This window comes from Neofelis nebulosa, chromosome 6, assembly GCF_028018385.1.
Source record: "Neofelis nebulosa isolate mNeoNeb1 chromosome 6, mNeoNeb1.pri, whole genome shotgun sequence".
NCBI lineage: Eukaryota > Metazoa > Chordata > Mammalia > Carnivora > Felidae > Neofelis > Neofelis nebulosa.
In genome coordinates this window covers 21,546,076-21,562,151 of record NC_080787.1, presented here as the reverse complement: position 1 = coordinate 21,562,151, position 16,076 = coordinate 21,546,076, and the positions used below count along the sequence as shown (strand labels likewise).

General features: G+C 40.6%; 1 protein-coding gene across 1 annotated transcript; it reads right to left on the bottom strand.

Annotated features, from left to right (window-relative positions):
* Positions 1-9,425: 9,425 nt before the first annotated feature.
* On the bottom strand, positions 9,426-12,576 carry LOC131513800 (ESF1 homolog). The gene has a single exon (XM_058733029.1). The coding sequence runs from the start codon at positions 12,515-12,517 to the stop codon at positions 9,956-9,958; it is 2,562 nt and encodes an 853-aa protein (XP_058589012.1). The 5' UTR covers positions 12,518-12,576; the 3' UTR covers positions 9,426-9,955.
* Positions 12,577-16,076: the final 3,500 nt, after the last annotated feature.

The following is a 16,076-nucleotide window of genomic DNA, read 5'->3' as shown; positions in this document are numbered from 1 at the left end:
GTGGGACTCTGGGCAAATGCCATTGGAAAAACAGTCATAAATGTAAAATAAGGGTAAAGAAATAGGTTGTGTTTTCATGGGATTTTTATTTATTTATTTATTTTTTATTTATTTTTGGGACAGAGAGAGACAGAGCATGAACGGGGGAGGGGCAGAGAGAGAGGGAGACACAGAATCGGAAACAGGCTCCAGGCTCCGAGCCATCAGCCCAGAGCCGACGCGGGGCTCGAACTCACGGACCGCGAGATCGTGACCTGGCTGAAGTCGGACGCTTAACCGACGGCGCCACCCAGGCACCCCATTCATGGGATTTTTAAGCAAGAAGATTCCACTTATTCACTTATATATTTCGCAAAGAAATTGTGCCAGTTTCACACGCTGGCAATTTTCCTGTGTATTTAAACAGATAGATCTTTCCTAGTCACGGTGAAGAGATAGAAAAACTATAAGAATATATCAGCAAGCAAGACAATTTTAGACCGTGAGTCAGTTCTGGGAAGAGAATAAAACAAAGTGAGGTGGCAGAGATCAACAGACATAGAGGGAGACAGGGTCCATTAGATTAGGCTGTTCATCCTAAAAGAAAACGCAGGCCATGAACTCTTACACATGGGTCTTAGCAATACATTTTTTTTTTTTTTTTTTTTGATCATCTCCTCAGGCAAGGGCATCAAAAGCAAAAGTAAACAGTTGGGACTACATCAAAGTCAAAAACTTTGCACAGCTAAAGAAACCTTCGAGAAAACAAAACGTGCAACCTACTGAACGGGAGAAGATATTTGCAAATGGCATATCCAATAAGGAGTTAACATCCAAAATACATAAAGAACACATACAGCTCAACACCAGAAACAAACAAACAACCCTCCCCCACTCTAATTTGAAAATGGGCAGAGGACCTGAATAGACATTTTTCCAAAGAAGACATCCAGATGGCCAACAGATACACGAAAAGATGCTCACCGTCGCTAATCACCAGGGAAATGCAAACCAAAACCACGTGAGATACCACCTCACGCCAGTCAGAATGACTAGTATCAAAAAGACAAGAAATCACAAATATTGGTGAGGATGTGGGGAGGAGGGAACCCTTGGGCACTGTTGGTGGGAATGTAAGTTGGTTCAGGCTCCATAGGAAACAGTATGGAGTTTCCACAAAACACTAAAAATAGAAATATTGCTGTCAGCATGGAGCCTCGAGATTCTCCCCCTCTCTCTGACTCTCTTTCAAATAAACATTTGAAAAAGAGATACAAACTTCCAGTTATAAAATAAATGAGTCACAGGGATATAAAGTATAAAGCATACCACAGAGAATATAGGCAAAATATTGTAACAACTTTGTATGCTGACAGGAGGTAAGTGGACTTATCACCGTGATCATGGTGCTTTATATGTTCAAAGTTTAGGCTGTCAAGGGGACGCCTGGGTGGATCAGTTGGGTGAGCGTCCGACTTCAGATCAGGTCATGATCTCGCAGTTTCGGGCTCTGTGCTGACAGCTCGGAGCCTGGAGCCTGCCTCGGATTCTGTGTCTCTCTCTCTGCCCCTCCCCTGCTCATGCTCTGTCTCTCTCTGTCTCAAAAATAAATATCAACATTAAAAAAATTAAAAAAAAAAGAGACGAGGCTGTCAGGCAAGGCTTATTTTGAGATTAGAGTCTTGCTATTTGCAATTGAGCACAAAGACTGTAGTTGGATGTTAAGACTTGCTTGTACCAATGTGTTCCTGGGCTTTGGTAACATTTCAGCTAATCTAAAGCTCCTTGGAGAAAAGACCAGTTCCAGAGCTTGGCCAGGGAAAGTGTAAGATAAGTCTGCAAAACAAGGTGGCACAGAAAGTTGGGTAGTGCTCCAAGAAGGATGAGAACCTTTCAAAGGCACCAGAGTCACCTTGAAGGGCCTCTACTGGCTAACATGGGATGCTCTGAGCATGAAAATAAAAATTTAGAGAGGCTCCTGTGTGACTCAGTGGGTTAAGCATCCAACTTCAGCTCAGGTCATGACCTCACAGTTCGTGGGTTCAAGCCCCACATCGGGCTCTGTGCCAACAGCTCAGAGCCTGGAGCCTGTTTCAGATTCTGTGTCTCCTCTCTTTCTGCCCCTACCCTACTCGCGCTCTGTCTCTGCCTCTCTCTCTCAAAGATTATGAATAAACGTTAAAAAAAAAATTCCCAGAAACTGATTCCGGTCGATTTAAAGAGAAAAAGAATTTATTAAAAGGTGCTAGAGCTGACTTTTACTTTTTTAATGGACTGTGCAATTCAGACCAACCCTTCTACTGAAAACAACCAAGAAGCTGGATGAAATATAAATGCATCCTTTCTTTTTTTTTAATTTTTTTTTTTAACATTTTTTTATTTTATTTTTGAGACAGGGAGAGACAGAGCATGAATAGGGGAGGGGCAGAGAGAGAGGGAGACACAGAATCTGAAACAGGCTCCAGGCTCTGAGCTGTCAGCACAGAGCCCGACGCGGGGCTCGAACTCACGGACCGCGAGATCATGACCTGAGCCGAAGTCGGACGCTTAACCGACTGAGCCACCCAGGCGCCCCTAAATGCATCCTTTCTAACAGCATGAAAGACACAGCAAGATGTTGAGGCATTAGTAAGCCAAGATACCAGAGAAATGGACGTCAAGAGATTTGTGATTTGAGAAAAACAGCTGAGAGGCTTACTGGCCTAAGATCAGGGGTCTGGAACCTTTTCTTAAGGGGCCAGATATTAAGGGGTGCCTGGGTGGCTCAGTCGGTTAAGCGTCTGACTTCGGCTCAGGTCATGATCTCAGGGTTTGTGAGTTCGAGCCCCGTGTCGGGCTCTGCACTGACAGCTCAGAGCCTGGGGCCTGCTTCGGATTCTGTGTCTCCCTCTCTCTCTGCTCCTCCCCCACTCACACTCTGTCTGTCTGTCTCTCAAAATAAACATTAAAACATTAAAAAAAAAAGGAGTCCAGATGGTAAATATTTTAGGGTTGCAGACCATATAGTCTCTGGTTCTCTGTCATAATTATTCAATTCCACCATTGCAGTACAAAAGCAGTTTATGGGTAGAGATGTTTGCACCCCCCATGTTAACTAGCACTACTCCTAATAGCGAAGACATGAATGCAACTCAAATGCCCAGTGACAGATAAGTGGATGAGAAAATTCGGCCTTGAAAAGGAACGAAAGTCATAGACATAGAAAGTGACTCTGTGGGGCTGGGGAAGGGGGGAAAAGGTAAATTGCTATTTAATGAATATAGAATTTCAGGTTAATAAGATGAAAAAGGTTTGGAGATCTATTTTACAACCATGTGAACATATTTCACACTATTGAACTATACACTAAAAATAGTCAAGAGGGTAAATTTTATGTCATTATTTTTTTTTAACCGCAATAAAGAATGTATGCAGGGGCGCACCCGCAATAAAGAATGTATGCAGGGGCGCACGTGTGGCTCAGTCAGTTGAGCATCCGCCAGTTGATTTCAGCTCAGGTCATGGTCACAGTGTTGTGGGATTGAGCCCTGAGTCTGGCTCCGCACTGACTATGGCACTTAAGATTCTCTCTCTCCCTCTGCCCTTGTCTCCTGTTTGCACTCCTTCTATCTATCAAAAAAGAAAGAAAGGAAAGAAAGAAAGAAAGAAAGAAAGAAAGAAAGAAAGAAAGGCAGTAATACCAGAAAAGAATATCAATGAGGTTGTTAATGTAGATCAAAATATTCAAAAAAGGTTTTTAAAGAAGTGGTCATAGACTCTCAAAAACCTGAGAATAAACTGAGGGATGATGGGGGGGGGGGTAGGAGGGAGAGGAGGGTGGGTGATGGGCATGGAGGAGGGCACCTGTTGGGATGAGCCCTGGGTGTTGTATGGAAACCAATTTGACAATAAATTTCATATTAAAAAAAAAAAAGAAGTGGTCATAAAAAATATGTAAACAAATAAGCGTGGGTGTGTTCCAATAAAATTTTACAACGTTTTTTACAGTTTGCTTGTACAAAAACAGGTCCAATAAAACTTTACCGTGTTTTGTACAGTTTGCCTACAAAAATAGGCAGCCAGCCTGTGAACCACAGTTTGCTGAAGCCTGGGCTGGGAGACAAAAGTCAAAGTCCAAAGAGATTGGTTATGGAAGCCCTGAAGTCACCCAAGCTTAACCCATGCTTGCCCATGTGGCAATGACAATCATACCATGATGGCTGTCTGACCAGCAGCTTATTGTAAAAGGCCTTTAGTTGTAAGACGCATCCTGATTTCAGAAATATTAAAACATGAAGGAAAAAAGTGAACTTTAAAGTCAATGAAATTTGGCAAATAGTATTCTACACCCAGAGACACCATAGCTAAGCTGCAGAAAACCCAAAACAAAACCAAAATAAAAAATCTTAAATAAGAACTGCATGAGGGTCCTGGGCTCATCCTTAAAAGCAAGAGTTCAGGGGCGCCTGGGTGGCTCAGTTGGTTAAGGTCTCTGCTCTTGATTTTGGCTCAGGTCATGATCTCACGCTTCATGATTCCAAGCCCTGTCGGGTTCCGTGTTGACAATACAGAGCCTGCTTGGGATTCTCTTTCTCCTTCTCTGTCTGCCTCTCTCTCTCTCTCAAAATAAATAAATAGAACTAAAAAAAAAGAAAAAAAGGAAGTAGACAATGAACACCGAATAAACCCAAGAAAGTAGAAAAACAAATTATAAAGGTAGCAGAAATTAATTAAATAGGAAACACTATACTGTAAAGAAAATCAACAAAGTCAGGGGCTAGCTAATTCTTCGTTATTCAGAGATCTCAAACATAAGTTTCTTGAGGGATAGAGTAAGAAATAATTCTATTTCTCTCTGTCTCTGAAAGTCACATTGAATCTTGGCTATAAATAATTCAACTAGGGGAGCCTGGCTGGCTCTGTTGGCAGAGCATGTGACTCTTGATCTCAGGGTTGTGAGTTTGAGTCCACAACGGGTGCAGAGATTACTTAAAAATTAAATCTTAAAAAAAATTCAAGTAATATTATTTGGTGACTTTAAGTCTATGTTCCAAAGACTAAAGTATCAAGCAGAGTCAAACTTCAAATGGGGAGTGTGTGTTTGTGTGTGTCTAAGCAATTGTAACAAAATATTAAATAGGATTAAGCTCTTGTCCATGGAATGGAGAGTGGTCAAAGGGGTGTTAAGTTTCATACAATTAGGGCCATAAATCTCCATAAGAGATTCTTAAGAGATGGCAAAAACAGTCTTTTTCTTTTTTTAGTGTTTATTTTTCTTAAAAAAATTTTTTTTTAATGTTTATTTTTGAGAGAGAGACAGAGAGACAGAGCGCAAGCTGGGGAGGGGCAGAGAGAGAGGTAGATAGAATCAGAAGCAGGCTCCAGGCTCTGAGTTGTCAGCACAGAGCCTGATGTGGGGCTCAAACTCACGAACTGTGAAATCATGACCTGAGCCCAAGTGGGATACTTAACTGACTCAGCCACCCAGACGCTCCTAAAATGTTTATTTCTTTTTCTAAAACGTTTATTTTTATTTTATTTTATTTTATTCTTTGAGAGAGAGAGCTCCAGTGCGCATGAGAGCGGGGGAGGGGCAGAGATAGAGAGAGAGGGAAAGAGAGAATCCCAAGCAGGCTCCACACTCAGCTTGGGACTGTTAAAAAAATACTCAACTCTGCCTTGTAGTGCAGAAGCAACCATAGACAATAGATGAATGTGGCTGTGTTCCAATAAAACTTTATTTACAGAAACAGGCGGTGGGCCTGATTTGTCCCATGGGCTGTAATTTGTGGACTCCAGATATACACATTCCCTCCTCCCTAATATCAGGCTAAGACTGATGAGGGAGAAAGAGTATCATCATAAATGTGAATTATCAGCCCGACGGGACTGCTGTGGTTGCCCCCCACCTCCTACTCCCACGCAAAATGAGGAAGAGAAGAGAATCACTTGAAAATACAAGATGTGCACAAAGGGAAGACTGGCATCTCCTTCTCTAGTTAGATCTTTGCCCAAGGAGTGAACTTATGGCTCTGCACTTCAGGAATGAAAGGAAAAGAAGGAAGAGAAGGAAACAAGGAAAAGAACTGGAAATAATTGGCAGGGCAGCAAGAGATAGTAAAACCAAGGAATGAGCAACCATCTGGTGACAAAGACATGTAAAATTCCCTTAGTTCCAGGGGTCATTATGGAACGAAACTGAGCTTGATTGGTTTTGCCCTAATTTTATCTAAGAGGATTTGCATCTTTGCCCAAAGACTCCTTTTGAGGAGGGACCAGACCTCTCACATCAGAGAACCCGGTCAATAGGCAGGCTTGTAGGCTTTCCCAAGAATACACACGATGCTGCAGAGATAGAGTGTCTGGTGACCCGCCATGAAGTAGGGTATCCATAACCAGTTGGAATGAAAAACAGAGACAGCCGCAGCCAACGAAAGGCCACATCAGCAGGCAGATCAGTACAAGACACTCATCTGTTCCCAAGAAGAGACAGGCAAGATGACGTGTCCTCTCATCCCCATCAAACCACACACTCAGAGGTGACGAAGAGTGAAGGGGGCTCAAAGAACAAGACCTTGCCTCCCACCATGCTTCAGCCTCCCTCGATCCAGGAGTTTGGTCAGTGACAAGGTAAGGAAAGCTTTAGATTGGAATGAGGTTATAGCTTTAAAGGGAATGGAGTTTTCTTTTTCTTTCTTTCTTTCTTTTTTTTAAGTTTTATTTTATTTTATTTATTTTTTAATTAATTAATTTTTAAATTTACGTCCAAGTGAGTTAGCATATAGTGCAACACTGACTTCAGGAGTAGATTCCAGGGATTCATCCTCTATGTATAACGCCCAGAGCTCATCCCAAACAAGTGCCTTCCTCAACTCCCCTTACCCATGTAGCCCAACCCCCTCCCACAGCCCCTCCAGCAACCCTCTGTTTGTTCTCTGTATTTAAGAGTCTCTTCTGTTTTGTTCCCCTCCTAGTTTTTATATTATTTTTACTTCCCTTCCCTTATGTTCATCTGTTTTGTCTCTTAAAGTCCTCATATGACTGAAGTCATAGGATATTTGTCTTTCTCTGACTGACTAACTTCGCTTAGCACAATACCTAGTTTTTTGAGAAACCTCTGTACTGTTTTCCAGAGTGGCTGCACCGGTTTTCAGGGAATGGATTTTTCAATAACCGAAGGTGACCTGGAAGTTCTGGAATCTGCTCAAGGTGCTATTTATTAAGGAATCTGCTATGGAGAAGAAAGGGAGATTTATTTTATTTTATTTTATTTTATTTTATTTTATTTTATAGTTTATTTAAGTAATCTCTACATCTAATGTGGGGCTCGAACTCATGACCACGTGATCAAAAGTTGCATGCTTTCCCAACTGAGCCAGCCAGGTGCCCCAGAAAGGGAAATTTAAAGTGGTACATTATGCGATTTCACTCATATGTAGAATTTGAGAAACACAATAGATGAACATAGTGGAAGAGAAGGAAAAAATAAGATAAAAACAGAGAGGGAGGCAAACCATAAAAGACTCTTAAATGCGGAGAACAAACTGGGGGTTGCTGGAGGGGAGGCGGGTGGGGGGATGGGCTGAAGGGGTGATTGGCATTGAGGAGGGCACTTTTCAGGGTGAGCCTTGGGTGTCAATGTAAGAGATGAATCACTTGGTTCTACTCCTGAAGCCAGGGCTACACGGCATGTCAACTAACTTGAATTTAAATAAAAAAAAAAAAAAAAAGAATATTTCCAACTATAGCTTGTTAGTTCTCAATCACGTGATTAAAATGGCCGGTGTACATTCCTTGATAGCTTGTATAAAGATGTGTACAATAAGTTGTGATTCTTTTCCTTTGTTAACAATATCCTGGGGCACCTGGTGACTCAGTCCGTTGAGCAACCGACTTCAGCTCAGGTCACGATCTCGAGGCGTGTGAGTTCGAACCCCACTTCAGGCTCGCTGCTGTCAGCGCAGAGCCTGCTTTGGATCCTCTGTCCCTCTCTCCCTCTGCCCCTCTCCTGCTTGTGCTCTGTCAAAAATAAATAAAAAGACATTAAAAATACCCTGTTTAGTTCTGCAGGTATTTGTTGTATGTATTCAAGGGATGATTTGTGTATTGTTAATAAATGTAAACAACAATACTTAAAACAAAATGAAGCAGTGCATTTAGGGGCCATGACTGCTGGGAGGAGAAGCTTTAGTGTTTATATCACTGGGTGGAGACCGAAAACTCACTGTCGATGTATAGTAACACTTCACTCATCCGGAGTCCATCTGTTTAGTCTTTCTGGCTATACGTGCCAGTGTTAACGGATTGGAACACACCCTCGTACACACACACACACACACACACACACATCTATGAAGGAAAACGTCCTTTATATTCTTATGTGAATCACTCAAGTCTTCACTTATTGCTGAATTAGCTAAATGATACGAGAAAATGAGGATCCAGTTCCAGCATCAAAAAGGATACATTTGGAGCTTAGAGGTAATTTTTTTCTACACACGTTTGAACTTCTCCATGCAATGAAACAACTCTATGTTTTCACCCAACAAGATCTGGCTACCCTTTGGGTAAGTAAGAGGACCTCACGCTTCTCCAAAATTGGGAGACACAAAGTCAAAACAGCTATCGTATCCATCACTGGCTCCATTCACGTCGCACTGAATATTCCACTGCCTAAGGAAAACATTGTAAAGTTGACCTTCAATGACTTGTATGTATAAAAATATATACCTAATAGGGGCGCCTGAGTGGCTCAGTCGGTTGAGCGTCTGACTTCGGCTCAGGTCATGATCTCATGGCCCGTGAGTTCAAGCCCCGCGTCAGGCTCTGTGCGGACAGCTCGGAGCCTGGAGCCGGTTTCAGATTCTGTGTCTCCCTCTCTCTCTGACCCTCCCTCGTTCATGCTCTGTGTCTCTCTGTCTCAGAAATAAATAAACGTTAAAAAAATTTAAAAATATATATATACATAATAATAATAATGGGAAGAATGAGGAAAAAATGGTTAATATATACAGATAAACATAAGCAATGGGAAAACATGCAAAGCTACCATAGTCCTCAATGTTTCTATCATTTATTTAAATTGAGCTTAAAAACACATAACATAAAATTTACCGTCCTAACCATTTTTAAGCCTACAGTTCGATTGTGTTAAGTATATTCACAGTATTATGAAACCGAGCTCTAGAACTTTTTCACCCTGTAAAACTGAAACTCTATACCCATTGAACAACAACTCTCCGTTTTCCCTCCTGCTAGCTCCTGGCAACCAACATTCTATTTTCTGTTTCTATGAGTTGACTATTTGGAGATACCTCATCTAAGTAGAATAATACAGTGTTTGCCCTTTTGTGACTGGCTTATTTCACTTAGTATAATGCCCTCATGTTCCATCCATGTTGTAGTGTGTGACAGGATCTCCTTTTCTTTCTTTTTTTTTTTTTTAAATATTTTATACCTTTATTTACAAATTAATTTCATAAACAAACTATAATAAACATGAACAAACAATGAAGTTATTGGCTTCTATCCATTATGGCCAGAAAAATAAATTTACATAGACACCTAAATCTGCCTCCTTTTCCAGAGAAATTAACATATTGCATCTACATAGTTTCAAGTTGTTCCTAACTCTTATTCAGACTTAACAACTGGGCACTGCTCTATTTTTATATAGAATTGTAAATAATCTTTTAAAAAATTAGGACAAGAGTAATTTTCTACTAGTATGACTCAATTTCATAAAATACAAAAATTTTATAAATCTTGTATTTCAGTTTAATTAAATTAATTATGATTAATCTGTGGAAACATACAGAACAAATCTGTCAATCATCCACAATTAAGTCAAACTGTTGTATAGGGGAAGAAATTTTACAACTGTCAGAATAAGATTTTGTTCATATTCTTGAAAGAAAGCTTTGTTCCCAATAATATTCCATCACTTCAGTACACTTTAGGAGAACACATTCTCAATCCAAAAAGAAACAACAAACAGCTATTTGACTTTTTGTTTTTTTCTTGCTTGAAACTGCTCTGTTTTTTTTTTTACAGATTTAATCAACATTGACAAGGCAGGATCAATGGACCTCTTTTGTGATCCCTTTTGAATTTCACTCTCTTTTTTCTTTATTGCCTGAGTAAGTTCTTGTTCTTTCTGTTCTCTCTGCCGGGCTTTCTCCTCAAGGATTTTTTCCATAGCTTTTGTTTTCTTGAAATTAGGATCTGAAGGATCCAAATTGAACAAGTGGGAAGTATACATTGCCTGAAACCATGCATCCTTAACATTTACCTCAAAGTCATCCTCTAATAATTCCTTCTTTTTCATCAGCAGTTTTTTCTTCTTTTTGCTTAGATTCTGGTGCTCTAAAATCTTATTACCATTGAATTGTTTCTTGCTCTCTTCTTCCTCGTCCATCATGAGCAGAGCCATTTCAGCCTTTTGTCTTTCTATTTCAGCTTCTTCCACTGGAGATATGCCATCTTTTGTAGATTTCACTGATTTTTTCTTTTCTTTTATACCTATTTTTGTAATTTCTTCGACAAAGCATGGGTCATTCAGATCAACATCAGAGGGAAGTTCATCTGCACTGGCCTCTTCAGCAAGAGCCTTTTGTTTCTTTTTCAGTCTTTTCTTCTCTTTCTTTTTCTCTAAAAATTGTTCCCAAGGGGTCAGTTTATCTTTTCCTTCCAGTTTGTTTCTCACCATCTCTTCTGCACTTTCTTTCAGACCTGGAACCCACTTAATTTCCATTTCCATATCATTTTCTTTGCCTTTCTTTTCTTTTTCTTGAATAACTTGCAAGAGCTGTTTGTATTTAGCAATTTGTTCTTCATCATCCTTCTGACTTTTCTTTGTTTTCCCGTCTTCTTCCATATTGACTTTATCATCACCTTGTAGCTCCTCTTCTATCTCCTCTTCATCTTCACTAGAGGAAGCTAAGTAAGCTTGAAAATCCATGTCCAAAAGCTCTTCCTTTTTAAACTTCCTGTTGAGTGTTGTCATTCTTTCATGATCAGTCTCATCCCAAGTGATTTCCACCGTTGAGGTTCCCATCGCAGCAGATGTGAAATATTTTGGTTTATATGCTGTTAAATCCACTTCTGAGGCTATGTCCTTGGGCTCATCATCAAAGGTAATATCATCTGGTATAAACCTTAGATCTATGAATGAACAACTACTTTCAAATTCCAGGCCGTCACAATCCTCATAAATTTTGCCAGCTGTTTCAGGGGAATCACAGTCCACCACTGCATAATAGTACTTGAGTCGTTTGAATTGATAATCTCTCGGTTTTTCTCTAGAAGTCCTGTCCTTTTCAGGGGCATCTTCAGGTATACTTAATAACTCTACTGGTCCTTGAACTTGCTCTTCCTTCATCCTCTCCTTTCCAAATTCTGAAGGATATATCTTTACAGAAAATATAACACCTCCTTTAGGTTTAAATGAATTAAACAAAGCCAGCAAATCTTTCGCCTTTAATCTGTCCCAGTCCACGTTGCAAACAGCTAATCGACGTGTAATCTCATCAGCCCGAGGAGCATCTTTATCTAATTCTCTCCAAGCATGCTCAAAACCAGAGTCCTCTGGCAGTAAATCTGCCATATCTTCTTCATCTTCAGAACTAGTTTCTATATTTCCTTTACCCCTTGCAAGATCAGGACCACTGTCGCTTTCATCATCATTCTCACTCTCCTCATCTTCATCCTCCTCCTCATCGTTTTCATTTCCATCAACATCATCATCATCATCATCATCATCCTCATCAGTTGAACTTCTACCAACGCCTGTAATCTCATCTTCAGATTCTTCATCACCTATTTCACTAGCACTTTCTGATTCTTCCTCCAGAGCATCTTTGTCAGACCTCTTACCACCTGTCGAGTTTTCATAACCATCACTGTCTCTTGCCATTAGCGAAACCACTGATAGCATTTCTCTTCTTGTCTTAGAGTACTTGAGCTTGGGAGATTTCACAATTTCAGAGACGCCCAAGTCTACTTTTCCTTTGGGACATGAATCTGTACTATGTTGAACAATGTTTTTTTTCCCTGTTGTACTTTTCTGTGTAAATTCTTCTCTGTTTTTCTTAGAACCTATTTTTGAATCTACCTTCTTAGATTTGCATGACTTTTCCATTTTCTGAATTCTGTCGGAGTTATCCAAATCATTTTTATCTCCAGAATCCTTTTGATTAATTTTTTTGCTTTCTTTCTTTTTCTCTTCAACTAGATTTTTTGATTCTATTTTGTTGTTAGTCTGGGGTTTTTTCTTCTTCCTTTTCTTTTGATTCAATGCTTTATCATCTTCATAAGATAGATCTGAATCAGAATCTGAAAGGTCATAAAAACGCTTCAAGTCCTCTGTAGTGCTGTAGTTGATGGGGCGTCCTCTTTTATCCACAGCATAATTCAACTTGAACCTTTTGTCATGAAACATTGCTCGAAATCTCTTGTCAATTTTGACTTTTCGATCCTTTTCTGGCACTTCCCAAAATCTTGGGTCCTTTGTAACCCTCCTAAACCGCTGGTCACTCATTATTTCTTCTTTGGATGCCATTTTTAAATGTCTGACTGGACAAATGCTTTGAAGAAATCAAACACTCCTCGTCGCGTCTCACATGCCTCCTTTTCTTTTTTTTAAAAAAAAATTTTTTTTTAACGTTTATTTATTTTTGAGACAGAGAGAGACAGAGCATGAATGGGGGAGGGTCAGAGAGAGAGGGAGACACAGAATCCGAAACAAGCTCCAGGCTCTGAGCTGCCAGCACAGAGCCCGACGCGGGACTCGAACTCACAGACCACGAGATCATGACCTGAGCCGAAGTCGGCTGCTCAACCGACTGAGCCACCCAGGCGCCCCAAGGATCTCCTTTTCAAAGACCGTATAATATTCCACTGTATGTATAGACCACGTTCTCTTTATCCATTCCTCCATTGATGGAAATGCGAATTGCCTCCACCTTTTGGCTAGTAAGAATAATAATGCTGAAAAAACAATGGTATGGAAATATATCTTTAAGGTCCTACTTTTAATTATTTTGAATGTGTACCCACAAGTGGGATTGCTGGATTATACAATAATTCTGTTTTTAACATTTTTGAGGAAACTCCATATTCTTTTCCATAGTGACTATACCATTTTACATTCATCCTCAATTACAATCCTCACTTTTTAATCAGTCACCAGTTTACACATTATAGCTATGACTTTCTCCTTCCACTACCCATTCTATATCTCTCGTGCTTTCAGCTAGAACTTCAGGTGCTCAGGGTTCTTTACCTGGTGGAGTGATCCAAATCTTCCGTCCTGAAATTTTATCATCTTGCCTTTTTTTTTTTTTTTTTTGGTTGCTGTAGTTTTCCATTAACATTTATTATTGGGCATGGAAACATTAAGAGGTGATCCCCAGAGAACTGCCTTGGTTCCCAGAAGTGTCCACCTTGCCCACACTGGGTAGTGCAATGCAATTACCTTTGAAAATGGTAATCATCCCCCCCCCCCCCCAGTAGAGTGATGCTTTTTTTTTTTTTTTCTTTTAGAGTGATTTTTTTCTCCCTATTGGTTCAGTGGCATAAGGAGTTCAGAAAGACCAAGTTGAAATCTCCTCTCTGAATTCAATGGAACCATTGTCGTGTCCCTTAGAGGGAGCATTCTGCCTTAGAAACCAAGACTTCCAAATCACAGAAGTCAAAGTTGTCAGGATAAGAAGTGAAAATACTGTGGGATTCAGTCCTCGATTTCCCAAACCCACGTATTCCGGCTAAGGAGAAGACCGCCATATAAATAGTCTCTGATTCAAAGTATATATGGCATCCTCTATGAGAGAACCCTATTCAGAGAGAAATCTTCCAGGATTTTGCATCTCAAGAGGAGCTGGCACTGAGTTTTCAGAAAGCCATTACAAATTTGAATTAGGTCAGCCACTTGGACTTGAGGAGGTATGTGGCAAGACCAGTTAATTCCATGGACATAAGCAAATTGCCGAACCTCCTTTGCTCTGAAATGAGTTCCTTGATCTTTGTACAAAATGACATGGTGATAGAGAAGTCATCCTATGAGTTCGGGGATTGTGGTGCTAGAAGAAGCATTATGGGCAGGGAAGGCAAATCCATATTCCATATTCAGAATGTAGGTTTATTCTGGTGAGGGCATATCTCTACGCCCAGTGATGAAAGAGGTCCAGGGCAATCAACCTGACACCTGATAGCTGACTGGCCCCGTAGACAATAGTACCATTTCAAGGCTCCGTGTTGGTCCCTGCCGTCGGTAGATTAGGCATTCAGGTCAGCCTTGGTAATGGAAAGTCCGTATTGTTGAGCCCATACTTAGCTCCCATCCCCACCACCAGAGCCACTCTTTTCATGGGCCCAATGAGAAAGGATTGGGTGATGGGGGAGAGTGGCTGGCTAATGTACACAGAATGTATCATTTGCCTCAACTGATAATTGAGAGCCTCCTCTGCAGTGCATGCGGTTTGGTGAGCATTCACAGAAGACACAAATGTCTTCATAGTCGTTTCCCATTCTGACAGACCCATCCATTCGTCTCCAGACTTCTTTGTCACCAATCTTCAATCCTATTTCTCCCAAGTCCCTAACATCCAGCCCAGCTATGCTACTGCCCGTGTAGTGAGTACAGATCCATACTTCCGGCCATCTCTCCTTTCAGACAAAGCGAACTACCAAATGTACTCCAAGTTCTGCCTTTTGGAGAATTTCCCATTAGCACTACCCTTCAGAGTCGCCCCTGACTGCTACTATAACACTGTAGCTGTTCACTCTAATTGGTGTAACCCTACTCTGTATTTCTTTTTAATGTTTATCTATTTTTGAGAGACAGAGACAGACAGAGCGGGAGCGGGAGAGGGGAAGAGAGAGGGAGACACTGAATCTAAAGCAGGCTCCAGGCTCTGAGCTGTCAGCACGGAGCCCTCTTCGGGGCTAGAACTCACAAACAGTGAGATCTTGACCTGAGCTGAAGTTGGACGCTTAACCGACTGAGCCACCCAGGCGCTCCCTCCCCCACACCCTGTGTTTCTATGACTAGCCCCACCTCTCCCTTCAGCTCCATATCCAGCCTTTTTTCTGGTGTAATTTATTTTTAATGTTTCAATAGGAAAGTGTCCCAACGGGGGCACCTGGGTGGCTCAGTCGGTTAAGCGTCCGACTTTGGCTCAGGTCATGATCTTATGGTTCATGAGTTCAAACCCCATGTCGGGCTCTGTGTTGACAGCTCAGAGCCTGGAACCTGCTTCAGATTCTGTGTGTGTGTGTGTGTGTGTGTGTGTGTGTGTCTGCCCCTTCCTCACTCTCTCTCTCTCTCTCTCTTAAAAATTAACATTAAAAAAAAGAGAAAAGTGTCCAAACATACTTTGAATATAGAGTATGACAAACCCCAGAATCCTATCAATCAGCTTTAAGAATCATCCATATAATACTATCTATACTTGATTCAATTACTGCCCACCACAATTTTCTTTAACTTCCATATTTGGAAGCAAATCCCAAGCTAGTGTGTCTTTTGCAACCCTAAAAACTTCAGTGTGCTTCTTAAAAGAAAAAAGAGACCGTTTTCTTACTCAAGAGAACACCATTAACACATATAACAAAATTAGTACTAATTCTCTAGTGTAATTGAATACCCAATTCAAAATCAAATTTCCTGTCTAAAAAAAATTTATACTCTTAGTTTGTTGAAATAAGGATCTGAACAAGTTTCACTCTCTGAATTGAATTTATGATGTCTCAAAGCTCTTTTAAGTTACTTTTTTCTAGAACAGATCTTCAGTCATGTAGAACATCCCACATTCTAGATTTGACTGATTACTTCCTTGTTTCATTTTTAATTTGTCTATCCCATGCATTTCTTACAGACTGGAAACTAGATCTAAAATCTTGATTAAATTATGATTTGATCGGCTGGGAGGGCAAGGGGAGCCTCTTGCATGGAATCAGGATATATACAATGTCTGAATATCTCCACTTTAGGGGTGTAAAAATACACAAGTGACTTCAGGAAGATTCACTTCCTTTAACTGCCCCATAAATGTATCCCCAGGAGAATCCACCCACACTCCTCCCTGCCCCCCAAATTGCTCTTCCTTATTTATTCATCT